Here is a 14,008-nt window from a genome sequence, read left to right on the forward strand (position 1 = left end):
CCCAGAAGGCCATGGAAAGGCACGGAGAGGCCTGATTTATTTTTTTTAAAAAGGGTGGTGGGGAGGGGGTTGCAGAGCCCCCCTGGATGGTACCCTGGGGCATTTGCCCTGGTGGGTACACCAGTATAATCAGCACTGACTCACATAGACCAATGGTCTGCTTCAGTGTAAGGCAGCAGCATATGCTCCCCTCCACTGTTGGAGCAAATAATACAGCTGGGTATGAAAACCCATCTCCATTACTCACTAGGTTCTGCCAGGTTCCACCTATAATCCAGCAGGTTGTACCTAGGCTCTGACAAGCTAGGTTCTTTCATCTTGGGGCAATGGAGAACATTTTTTAAACAACAAGTTAGCAACTTTGAAGGAAGTTCCACACAATGCATTTCATCACATCCACACCATCCAAAACCTGATTTCTGAATGATCTCATTTTTTTCTTAGATTAAAGCATGCAGTAAGTAAATAGCAAAGAGCCCCAGGTCCCAGATTGCTAGAGCAAGTGAGTCAGTGCCCATGCTACGAGAGGCAGGTGGGGAATGAGTCTCACTTTGACCTGCAAGAACTTCTTTCCCACACCCCAAACACTGGGTTATAAATATGAAGTAAAATTACTCAGTGGCACAACCCAAGAACTTGAATACCACTCCATCCCTTGCCCCCTCAAATCCAGTCTCCATGTATTCATTAGGAATGTTTCAGCTGTTTTAGAATTCCATTAATAATATAAGAGATCTACGAATCCAACTGCGAAGAGTAATTGCATGCTGAGAAATTCCTACTTGATACAGAAAAGCTTATATGATGACTCTCGGCTTTGATTTTTGCTAGCTTCAGAAAAAAATTCTTTTTGTAGAACAGGGCTTGAAAAAAAAGTGGCTGTTTCCATTTGGATGTGTGTATATCCTTAATGAACATTATTATCTTTAAAGCTTCTTGTGCAATATGTTGAAAGTGAAAGGCGTCTGCAAAGCCATCCTGCTACAAATCCAAACAGATGCCCAGGTTTAGGAGACTGTAAATTTGGTCCTGGACTGTCTTCGGAACTTTTCTTCCATCTATCTCAGAAGAAAAAACCCTGCGGATCAGGCGAAAGGCCCATTTAATCCAGCATGCTGTTCCCCGCAGCGGCCCACCAGCTGCTTCTGGGAAGCCCTCAAGCAGGAGAGAAGGCACAGTTTTCTCCTCCTGCTGTTCTTTTGTGATTGGAATTCGGAGGCAGGCTGCTGCTGAACTTGGAGATGGTGCATGGCCAGTAACCAATGTTAGACGTGTCCTCTGTGAATTTGTCCAGTCCCCTTTTAAAGGCATCCAGGTTAGTGGACAGCACCACAGATTCTGGCAAGGAATTCCACAGATTGTGTGCTTTGTAAAGAAGTTCAGTATATCTTTTTATCCATCCTAACTCTCCTGCTAATCACTTTCTGTGAATGTCCTTTGGTTCTAGTACTGTGTGTGAGAGAGAGAAAAAAATGTATCTGTTTAGTAGATTATCTGCTCTTTCCACACTATGCATAATTTTGTGTCACAGTCTAATCCTATCCATTCCCCCAACACCACCAATTTGTTCCCTTACCTGGGAGTAAGCCTCCGCTGTGTAGGGGTTTATTTAAGGTAAAAATTCTGGAAAAAACTCTGAAAATAAATCGCATTCAAACAGATCTTCCTATTTACATAAGATGCCGCAGGGGTAGGTAGACAGAGGAGAGGGGAAAAGGATGCTGAATGTTTTCTGGACTTATCTGAGAAATACACAATGCAATCACTAAGGGGATGGGGGAGAATCCTCATCCAGAACATGACAGTAGCAACACCATCACAATAGCTTGTAAGTTCTGTTTCACAGCTTGTGATTTGACCTTCATGAGTCGCCTTCTTAGTTTTATATATAGTATTATGATGCCGTAAGGTCAATTGGAACTTTGTCATTGACTTTTTAAAATTACATATATCTCTAATTGAGGTGGCTTTTGTTTGACTTGAAGAAATCAGACTAGAACCAGAGGATTAGCCATGCTAAGCTACTTTACTTACATAAACTGGAAATTTGAATGAAATGGATTGTCTCTAGATTCCTATCAGTCTGGCCTCAGGCTCAGTTTTGGAATAGAAACTGCCTTGATTCTTTGATGGAAGGCATGTGCCAGAGACTGTGTGTGTGTGTGTGTGTGTGTGTGTGTGTGTGTGTGTGTGTGTGAGAGAGAGAGAGAGAGAGAGAGAGAGAGAGAGAGAGAGAGACTTATTTCCCTAGACCACTGGTTCCCACTGATTTTAAATCCCCTTAGCCCTTTGTAAGCCTCCTGATCCACAATGGGTGGATCCTCTGACATATGCCAGCAAGTTTGCTAGTGCCAGTTCGAGGAGAGAGAGGGGGCTGCTGCTTAATCATAAAACTGTCCATTTGGTGGTTTTGAATGGATACAGGAAATTTGAAAGCAAATGGAAGGGTTTGTTTTTTTCCTGTTTACAACAGTGCATGGGTGGCTCATTCTTTTCCTGCTTGCACTGGTTCCAGTGCCTGACTGGCATAGGCCCAGTACCTGTTCTCCTTACTCACCAGGTGCTGTAAACATGCTTTACAGCACGTTTACGGCACCCAGTGCCAGCGCTAGGGCTCAGCACTGGTGCTGGCCAAGTTCAGAATTGGGCCCTTAGTCCCTCTGGACCCTCTGGAATTGCATATCTCCTCCACCATATGTAGTCCCCATTTCTCAGGTACTGGCTGCAGTTCTCAAAACACATTTTCAGTCCAAATACGTATTTGTGTTTTGTTTTGTTTTTTTAAAAAAGCAGAATGTCAGAAGTAGTTTTGGCATTGCTTTCTTTACATAAGAACATAAGAAGAGCCCCACTGGATCGGGCCATAGGCCCATCTAGTCCAGCTTCCTCTGTCCCACCAAATGCCCAAGGGAGCACACCAGTTAACAAGAGACCTGCATCCTGGTGCCCGCCCTTGCATCTGGCATTCTGACATAGCCCAATTTTGTCCTTTGGGGGGATGATTTTTCGCTAGATTCCATGTTGGCTTTGACACCTTTCTATTTTAAACTGCAGTACAGCTCAACAATCTTCTGAACATTTATATTGGCAACCTTCAGTCTCAAAAGACTATGGTATCGCGCTTTGAAAGGTGGTTCTGGCACAGCGTCTAGTGTGGCTGAAAAGGCCAATCCGGGAGTGACAATCCCTTCCACACCAGGAGCAAGTGCAGTCTGTCCCTGGTCTGTCTCCCTGGCTATGGGCCTTCCTTCTTTGCCTCTTAGCCTCAGACTGTTGGCCAAGTGTCTCTTCAAACTGGGAAAGGCCATGCTGCACAGCCTGCCTCCAAGCGGGCCGCTCAGAGGCCAGGGTTTCCCACTTGTTGAGGTCCATTCCTAAGGCCTTCAGATCCCTCTTGCAGATGTCCTTGTATCGCAGCTGTGGTCTACCTGTAGGGCGCTTTCCTTGCAGGAGTTCTCCATAGAGGAGATCCTTTGGGATCCGGCCATCATCCATTCTCACTACATGACCGAGCCAACGCAGGCATCTGTTTCAGCAGTGCATACATGCTAGGGATTCCAGCACATTCCAGGACTGTATTGTTAGGAACTTTGTCCTGCCAGGTGATGCCGAGAATGCGTCGGAGGCAGCGCATGTGGAAAGCGTTCAGTTTCCTCTCCTGTTGTGAGCGGAGAGTCCATGACTCGCTGCAGTACAGAAGTGTACTCAAGACACAAACTCTGTAGACCTGGACCTTGGTATGTTCCGTCAGCTTCTTGTTGGACCAGACTCTCTTTGTGAGTCTGGAAAATGTGGTAGCTGCTTTACCGACGCGTTTGTTTAGCTCGGTATTGAGAGAAAGAGTGTCGGAGATCGTTGAGCCAAGGTACACAAAGTCATGGACAACCTCCAGTTCATGCACAGAGATTGTAATGCTGGGAGGTGAGTCCACATCCTGAACCATGACCTGTGTTTTCTTTAAGCTGATCGTCAGTCCAAAATCTTGGCAGGCCTTGCTAAAACGATCCATGAGCTGCTGGAAATCTTTGGCAGAGTGGGCAGTGACAGCTGCATCGTCGGCAAAGAGGAAGTCACACAGACATTTCAGCTGGACTTTGGACTTTGCTCTCAGTCTGGAGAGGTTGAAGAGCTTTCCGTCTGATCTGGTCCAGAGATAGATGCCTTCTGTTGCAGTTCCAAAGGCCTGCTTCAGCAGGACAGCGAAGAAAATCCCAAACAAGGTTGGTGCAAGAATACAGCCCTGCTTCACGCCGCTTCGGATGTCAAAGGGGTCTGATGTGGAGCCATCGAAGACAACAGTGCCCTTCATGTCCTTGTGGAAGGATCTGATGATGCTGAGGAGCCTGGGTGGACATCCGATCTTGGGGAGAATCTTAAAGAGGCCGTCCCTGCTGACCAGGTCGAAAGCCTTCGTGAGATCTATGAAGGCTATAAAGAGTGGCTGTCGTTGCTCCCTGCATTTCTCCTGCAGTTGTCTAAGGGAGAATACCATATCAGTGGTGGACCTGCTGGCTCGGAATCCGCACTGTGGTTCTGGATAAATGTTTTCTGCAAGTACCTGGAGCCTCTTTAGTGCAACTCGGGCAAACAACTTTCCTACAATGCTAAGGAGAGAGATGCCACGGTAGTTGTTGCAGTCACCCCTGTCACCTTTGTTCTTGTACAGCATGATGATGTTTGCATCCCTCATGTCTTGAGGTACTCCACCTTCTCTCCAGCAGAGACAGAGGATTTCATGCAGCTCAGTGACGATGATCTCTTTGCAGCACTTTAGGACTTCAGCAGGGATGCTATCTTTTCCTGGTGCCTGGCTGTACGTGCTGTACTTTTCCTGGCTGTATGTGCCGTAAGAGGAGACTAAACAGCCACCGGGTAGATGGGACTGGTCAGCCTGGGAAGGCAAATCATCTGAGAGAGGGAAAACTCTGATCCCAAACCTCTACTGCCTTGTGGCTACATCCAGTTATGGAAAAGGCTTCAGGAGTCAACCTTGAGGCAAAATCAGGAGCTGGAGTCCCTGAGGCAGTTCATGGCTGAACACAGTCACGTTCTGGCAACTCCTGCGACACCGCTGGAACCAACCGTATTGGCTTCTGCCTTTCCATTGGACCATTCCAGCGACGTGGAGAGGGGGGATTTGCTGCATGGGTAACAGCATATCCTCCATACCTTCTTTACCCAGGCTTCGCGCACTGGAGAGGACACTCCAACTACGCCATACGTCGTCGGCACAACACGGGAAGCAGCAGTTTACCGGTTATAAGTCTTCGATCGATTGGCGTAGAGCGTGACGCCAAGGGCTGCTTCCGACGGTGGGAGAGATCATTGCATCTCATTGGGCAGCTACCGCCCGCCTTAAGCTGGGCAGTCCCCAGCCAGTAAGGTGTTGCCTCGCCACGGTCCGTTAACCTCATGGGGTGCATGGGGTTTAGGGTGAAAACCGACAAGCGGATCGACAACTCTGCACCATGCAACAGAAAACAGAAAACTCCTGCCCTAAAACTGGGCACCTGGAACGTAAGGACAATGACACCTGGCTTCTCTGATGACCTGCAAGAAATAGACGATGCAACGCAAAACAGCTGTCATCGACATGGAGCTGAGCAGACTGCAGATGGACATCGTCGCCCTTCAAGAGACAAGGCTGCCAGATTCCGGATCTGTCAAGGAGAGAAATTTCTCATTTTTTTGGCAGGGAAAACCACCAAACGAAACCAGGGAACATGGCGTTGGCTTTGCGGTCAGAAATACTCTGCTGGAATCCATCATCCCACCTACTGTGGGAAGTGAAAGAATTTTGTCCCTGCAGCTCCAGTCATCAGCTGGACCTGTCACACTCATCAGTGCTTATGCACCGACTCTGTCGTCTCCAGCAGAAGCCAAAGACAAATTCTACGATGACCTGGCCATCACTATCAAGAAGACCCCTGTAAAAGAGCTATTGTTCATCCTCGGCGATTTCAATGCTAGAGTTGGTGCTGATAACAGTTCGTTGCCCACTTGCTTAGGTCAGTTCGGCACTGGGAAGATGAATGAAAATGGCCAACGCCTGCTAGAGTTTTGCTGTCATCATGGTCTCTGTGTCAGCAACACATTCTTCAACACGAAGCCCCAACATAGTCCCTTGGAGACACCCAAGATCAAAGCACTGGCACCAGCTCGACCTGATTCTCTCCAGACGCTCCAGCCTTCCCAGCATCAAGATCACACGCAGTTATCAGGGTGCTGCCTGCGACACTGACCACTCCCTAGTGTGCAGCAGAGTGAAACTGCAAGCAAAGCAGCTGTACCACACGAAAAAGGAAGGAAGACCTCGCATTGATACCAGCAAGATCCGGGATCAGAGAAAAGTGGAGGAAGTTGCACAAGCACTTGAGGAATATCTTCCAGGCCCGGCCGATGCAAACGCATCCAACAGATGGGAACATTTCAAGAATACCGTTTACAACACCGCCTTGTCCATATTTGGCAAGAGGACCAACAAGACGGCAGACTGGTTTGAAGCCCACTCTGAGGAGTTGACACCAGTCATTGAGGAAAAGAGGAGAGCTCAAGCATTATACAAGGCCTGTCCCAGTGAGTGCAACCTGCAGGTCCTCCGAGCTGCTCGCAGCAAAGTCCAGCAGGCTGCCAGGAGATGTGCTAACGACTACTGGCTCCAGCTCTGTTCCGAGATACAGATAGCAGCTGACATGGGCAACATCAAGGGGATGTATGATGGTATCAAGCAGGCCCTAGGTCCAACACAGAAGAAAATTGCCCCTCTGAAGTCTGCAACAGGCGAGGTCATCCACGATCGGGCGCAGCAGATGGAACGCTGGGTGCAGCACTACTCTGAGCTATATTCCAGAGATAATGTAGTCACCGAAGAAGCGCTGAACAACATTGAGTGTCTGCCTGTGTTGGAGGAGCTTGACAGTGAACCAACCCTAGAAGAACTTCACGTGGCCCTGGACTCCCTTGCCTTTGGCAAGGCACCAGGAAAAAACAGCATCCCTGCTGAAGTCCTAAAGTGCTGCAAAGAGATCATCGTTCTGAACATTAGAACATGAGATTAGCCCCAATGGATCAGGCCATAGGCCCATCTAGTCCAGCTTCCTGTATCTCACAGTGGCCCACCAAATGCCCCAGGGAGCACATGTCTTTCTCATGTGAAAATAGGTCTGCTTTTGGCATTATAATTTACCTCTCCAGGATGTTAAAATATTCTTCAGTTCCCCAGACTAAATCATAATGAGCAGAAATTTTAAATTGTCAGACAGTTGACTTCTTTATTGAAATAAATTCTCCTAATAGTTGTGGGCTCCAGCCTCAAGTTAAATTTGTTATGATGGGGTCAACACTGGGAAAGGATTCAATAGCCACCACTTGAAATTAACGTAGGCTTTGTTTATGCGCTATTATTCTGAGGGTGTGAACGCTTTAGCAGACCTTATTCCACTCCAGTGGTTTATACAGGTTCATTGAGCTATGACATGCACAGAAGACTGCTTATCATGGTTCACAAAACAGGTTAACCCCATGAGTGTGGTCACTGAAACAGTACATGGCATATTTTTAAAAAGACCCAAGGGGTAGTGACATTTTGAAGTATGTGATCGTACCATTATTTCTGATAGGGAAAGGCAGTTTTCATAAATTAATTGTTTTAATAAAATGACCTTTTCTTCTGAAAAAGAGGTTGACTGATATTTCATAAAACCATGTTTAAAAAATACTAATATTGCAATGCAAAAATATTATTTTCTTTTGGCTAGAGGAGGAGATATTTTTCCTTCTGGATTCTAGAACTTGGAGCACACTTCCAAAGTGAATATGCTATTTATATTTTTGAGAGCCCAAATTCTGGTGCTCAAGCTAAGAGAGGTAGGGCGCAATCCTATCTTGTGCTGGATCAGGCAAGAGACTTGTGCTGTATCCAGCGCAGGGTAGGTGCCCAAAGTGGCTCAGCCAGAGGTAAGGGGAAACTCTTCCCCTTACCTCTGGGTAAGCCACTGCAGCCCGTATGGGTCTCTTCGGACCACCTCTGAAGGAGAGCAAAGTGACTTGAAGCCACTCTGTGCTGCTCAGGAACAGGGGTTGGGATCTGGAATAACAGCCGGATCCCAGCCCCACCTCCCACTCCCCCCTGCCTGCCCCCGGACCCCCTTCTGCCCAACCACTTCCTGTCCCAGAATGCATCCCTCCCGCTTCCTCCCCACCCCCTCCAGACCCCTGTGCCGGCTGAGCTCAGCCGATGCAACCTACCTGGGGGAAGCTGCCATGGAGACTGGATTCAGCCTCCGTGTGCCAGCTCACCTCTGTGCATTGCAGCATGTTTGCGACCCTCATAGGCTAGTGCAAGAGACTTGCGCCAGCCTAACGTGCAGTCAGGATTGCCCTGGTAGAGTCTAACAATTGAAACACATTGGATAAAAATCAATTATATTTATTTAAAACAAATTAAATTCTGATTTACATTTTACATTACAGATGTACCGATTTTAGTAAGTTTCACTTTAAAAATCACGAGTGTTTGAAATAAAATCTGTGTAATGTAAACAAAAATGTTAAAGGCTATTCCTAATCTTAAATTCATGATTCTTCTGATAACAGATCTTTCTGATCAATGACTCTGATAAAAGCTGTATAGGCTGTGATGTACTGACTTTTCTTTGAGTTACCCTTGAGAAGCCCACTCTTGGGTGGTTAGCAACTCCTAATGTACTAACCTCAGTTATTAATAAATAACTTTTACACTGATTTGGAGTGGTGTGTGCTCAGACTGGGGTGGAACGGCTCAAGAAAACCTAAGGCACTTGTGGTAGCAAGTGGACGTGGAGAGGAGAAACCCCCCCCCCAACTGCATCACAACTGTCTGCAGAGAAATTGACAAGACTTTGTCACTCTTGATTCCAGACTGCAGAAATACCTCTTTATCCAGAAGTATCACAGATAACCATAATAGCAAGGGATGTTTTCATTAATCCCTACCAATGAAAAACTTTTCCAGATGTCATAAGGCAGCAACAGCTATGGTTATAGATTACTTGATCATGTACAGTAGCATCCCATGACATCCTACTTTTTTTTGGAGTGAAACAATATTTTGGTTGGCAACCTTCAGTCTCAAAAGACTATGGTATAAGCCTACAGCACCCAGTATTCCCAGGTGGTCTCTCATCCAAGTACTAACCAGGCCTGACCCTGCTTAGCTTCCGAGATCAGACAAGATCGGGCATGTGCAGGGTAAGGCCCAATTCTATCCCTAGTCAAGCCAGACCATGCAGCACCACCAGCAGTGCTCATGTGTAGGTGGGGGGATGGGGATGACCAGACAACCCAGGAGAGGTAAATAAAAACCTTTCTTTCTTACCTCTCCACAGGCTGCCTGGTCCCCAATGAATCTCTTCAGACCTACAGCAGCTCTGAAGCTAGTGTAAGCCCAAGGCGATTTCTGGGGGGTGTTCCAGGCTGGGAAAGGGAGTTAGGATCTCAGCATGTGCAGCTACCACAGAGATGCTCTTGCCCCCTAAGCACAGCCTGCTCCCAACTCCACGATCCCTGAATTTACTGCTTGGTGATGGGTTATAGAGGACGTTCAGCAGGCTGCTGTCACCTGACTGGTGTCCACCAAATAGAGAAGCAGCTTTTCTGCCATTGATCCAAGATATTTTCCCCCCACAATGACATGTTTCAAAATAACAGGAAGGAAATCAAAGAAAACATTTTTTATACCCAATTCATGGAACCCCTGAAGCCCATTCATGGACCGCAAGTTAAGTACCTCTGTTCTGAAGGTTACTTTTCTATGTGAAAATAATCAACATGTAGGAGGAGAATATTTGCCTTCAAACATTGTAATCGTCATACAGAGATGGTCTAATTTACCCTAACTCCACACGCAGTGGTGAAATGGCATTAAGATGGTACCACTACATCCTACAAGGGAGTGTTGGCCATTTGTTCCATTGCCCTAGCGTAAGCCCCTACTGGCCCAGTAGTTTTAATTGGACCTGCACCAACAACATTGCTGGCACAAGTCTGCTTGGTCCCATGAAGGCAGTTCGAGCTCGGGAAAGGAACTCGGATTCTGCAAACGCCACTGCTGCTGAACCCACCCCTTCCTGATCATCCCCCCTCCCCACCCCATTACCACTTCCTTCTACCAACTGCCCATCTGTTCCCACCACCTCACATCCCTTCTATTTGTGTCTCTCAATATACCTTGCAAGCTACTGAGAGACGAATTACACTGTTCCCCCCCCCTTTTCTTTTATTCAGTAGAATTCTTTCGTGCCAAAGCCATTACATAACCAATAATTTTGGATTACAGGTAGTTAGATCTTTGGTAGTTTATAGGTTATTTTTAGTTGTAAGCCAACAATTCTTAATATTGTAGCAATCAGTTAGTATGCAAGTAGTGTTTTATCAGAGAATACATGAATTACGAAAAGGGAAGCTTGATTTAGATCAGTTCCTTCTCTTTGTTGCTGATTGAAACTACCTTTTTTTCAATTTATGCTCCCTGCCATGCAGTCTGCTAGTGAGGTATTGGCAAGTCTAGAGATGCTTGATAATTGTGCAAGAAGGTCATTGGAGTCGGGTTCCAGATCAATTCCTGCTGGAAAGGTTGCAGTGAGCACGGATCTTTGTCAATATTTTTAGTTATCTCTGCAAAATGTTGTAGACATTGAAACGAGATAAATGAAGTTGGAATTGGTTTTCTTTTCTTTATAAAGCTATGAGGATTTGAGCCTTAGAATCTATCTGTTTTTAAAAATGTCTGCCTTGTATATTTTTCCCGATAATATTATTAAACACAAAAGCATCCAGTTTAGTTCTGAGAAACCTGCAAAGTGCTACAAATGGCTTGAAAGTCTGGAAAACACTGAATGTTTGCAAGATCTTTTAGCACAGGTACAGGGGTGTCTAAAGTTTTTGGCAGGAGGGCCACATCATCTCTCTGACACTGTGTCGGGGGCCGGGGAAAAAAGAATTAATTTACATTTACAATTTGAATAAATTTACATAAGTTTACTTTAATGAATATATTAAAGACGAACTTATATGAATGAATGGTCTTGCAATAGCTCAAGGCCTATAAAAGGCCTTGCACAAAGCAAGGCTGGCCTTTCCTTTGCTGCCGCTACTGCATCACAAATGTGAAACAGCAAGAATTGGAGGGAGCCCTCATCCCACAGCTCATGTGAGAGGTCAAACAGTCACCCTCATGCTGCAAGCAGTTGCGTCGGGCCGGTGCGGGCTCCAACAAATCTCTGGAGGGCCAGAGGCTCTTTGGAGACTGGGGGCTTCCTGAGGGCCACATTGAGAGGCCTCAAGGGCCGCATGTGGCCCCAGGGCCAGGGTTTGGTCACCCCTGTTTTAGCATAATAAAATGTTTACATGTCAGGGCATTTTTCAAGAGGAGGGCCTGCAACCTTGAGTGGCACTATGGAGAGTGAGACATGATTTCAGAAGAGATGAAGGCTAGAGACCTTCATCTACAATTGGGAAACTAGAGTAAGTGGCAAAAATAATGCATTTCTATCCTGTTTTTATCTTTGAGATGATTTTGGGTCCAATCTATTGAGCACTAGCGCCGGCACTGAACTCCGGCACTGGCACTGGGTACCATAAACGTGCCATAAAGCATGTTTATAGTATCCTTGGAATAAGGAGGGTTGGCTTAGTCTGCTTCCTCTGAAGAGACCTCCAGTGGTTTCCCTGCACCCATGAGATACAGCGGTCACCATTTTGATGCCACTGTTCCTCCAGGCACTAGAAAGGATAGGATTGGGCTATTCATTTCCTTTTTCATTTACCTCATCCCTGAGTTCTCTGAGTGCTCCTCCTCTGTGTTAGAAAATGCTGGTGTATGTGGTGGCACATTGAATATGTTCATTCATTTGGGGGCAAAGTGCAGATTGTGAAGAAACTGCAGAGGACAGCAAGAGAATCCAGGATTGTTTTGACAGGATGGAAAACTGGGTAAATACAAACATAATGCCTTTCAGCAGGGTTAAATGTAAAGTTTTGCATCTTGTAGCAAACATCAGGAGGACATATATAAGATTGGGGACACTTGCCTGAACGGCGGTATATGTGAAAAAGATCTAGGTGTTGCAGTGGATGATGAACTAAACATGAGCCAGTAATGTGATGTGGCAGCAAAGAAGGCAAATGTAATTTTAGACTTCATCAACAGAGCTGTAGTGTTGAGATCAAGAGAAGTGTTGGTACTCTGTATTCTGCTTTAGTTGGGCCAGCACCACTTGGAATATTGTGTCCAGCTCTGTGTGCCATAGTTTCAGAGCAATATTGACAAACTGGAGTGGGTCCAAGGGTGGGCCACAAGGCTGGTGAGAGGGCTGGAGACAGGTTGAAGAAGCTGGGCATGTTTAATTAGAGAAGAGTGGTTAAGAGGGGGCATGATAACTAACTATAAATATCTGAGGGGCTGCCATGTGGAAGATGGAGCAGGTTTGTCTTTGGTTGCTTTGGAGGACCAGGACAAATGGGTTAAAATTACAGCAAGGAAGATTTGATTAAATGTTAAGAGGAACTCCCTGATGGTACAAAGTGTTAGGCAGTGGAACAGTCTGCCTTGAAAAGTGGTAGACTCTCCATTGTCGGAGGTCTTTCAGCAGAGGATGGATAGGCAGCTATCAGGAACATTGTCGTTTTAGGTGGCCTGCATTGGCAGTGGGTTGGACTTGATCTTGAAGCTCCTTTCTGATTTCTATGATTAACATAATATAAGAACAGCCCCACTGGATCAGGCCATAGGCCCATCTAGTCCACCTTCCTGTATCTCACAGCGTGATTCTGTGTCAGGCAGGCAACAAAATGGGGCATTTACTGAGCCTCAGATGAAACTCTATACATAGCTGGTGAGGTGCATTTGCAGATATGCAGGCCTGCAAAAAGCAAGGAAGTGGGTGTGGCGCCAGTTACACGATCTGGGTTTAATCTTCATGTAATGCTTCTCACTGCAGATGTCAATGAATGCGCCATTGAGAATGGAGGCTGTCAGGACCAATGCTGCAACACGATTGGCAGCTACTATTGCAAATGTCCACCTGGCCAGAAACTGAGTGAAGACCGAAAAACATGTGAAGGTAACAAACAGTCTCTGCAGTGTTTCTTAGTTGATCAGGTGCATGGCAGCACTTATGAATAAATGAAAGTGTTTTGGCGTGTTTTTGCTTGGAAATCAAATGAAAGGTTCGTGTGCACATGATGTTAAAATGCACTTATAAACATACATCTACATTGTGAAAACACAGTGGTCAGGGCACTTCAGAAAGGCTTTTGCAAATGAAAAATAAATGATTATATCTTGAATGAGTTCTTCCATGTTCCATTTTTTGCGCTGGAAGCCTTCAGGCAGGGTTTTGTCATTCGCTTACTGAACTGCGCCTAGTAATTTTAGGTCTCACAAATAAAATGTGAGAGTAGCTGTCTAATTATAGATTGTGTCTCTGGTTTAAAATCAAAAGTCAAAATTTACTACTCTGCTTCAGTAATTTAGGCTGCAATCCTAACCAACATTCTAGCACTGACATAAGGGGAATGTAACTCTGAGTAAAGGGAACAAATATTGCCCTACCTTGAGGAGGCCTCCATGACTGCCCCCCAACTGCAGGATGCAGAACATGCCCCACTGGCACAGCTATGCCAGTGCTGGAGAGTTGTTTAGGATTGCACCCTTAAAAGCCGTGGAGGTCATGTTGGAGAATTTGGCAACATTTTGCCAGTGGCATGGGATACGAGACCTAGCAGTTGGTGGATGACATATTTTTTTCCTTTGTTATACTGCTTTTGTCAAATGCTGGATCACAAGTTTTGCAGCATCTGTGTTAGCTACTTTACCTGCTGGCAGGGATGGGAACTCGAGTCAGGTGACTCAAGTCCAGGTTGATGCACATTTTTTGCTGACTCATGTTCACTTGAGTCACACGTGTGGAAGACTCGGCAAAACACTCGAGTCAAGGGCCCTTTGAATCGACACTTGTCCCCACGCATG

General features: G+C 46.0%; 1 protein-coding gene across 1 annotated transcript in view; it reads left to right on the forward strand.

Annotated features, from left to right (window-relative positions):
• Window positions 1-14,008, forward strand: part of LOC136645313 (multiple epidermal growth factor-like domains protein 6) — a 260,946-nt gene that overhangs the window by 125,324 nt on the left and 121,614 nt on the right. Inside the window, exon 6 of the mRNA XM_066621547.1 lies at window positions 12,978-13,100. Within this exon, the coding sequence (XP_066477644.1) occupies window positions 12,978-13,100 (123 nt within the window). The remainder of the gene's footprint in view (window positions 1-12,977; window positions 13,101-14,008) is intronic.

This window comes from Tiliqua scincoides, chromosome 3, assembly GCF_035046505.1.
Source record: "Tiliqua scincoides isolate rTilSci1 chromosome 3, rTilSci1.hap2, whole genome shotgun sequence".
In the NCBI taxonomy this organism is placed as follows: Eukaryota; Metazoa; Chordata; class Lepidosauria; order Squamata; family Scincidae; genus Tiliqua; species Tiliqua scincoides.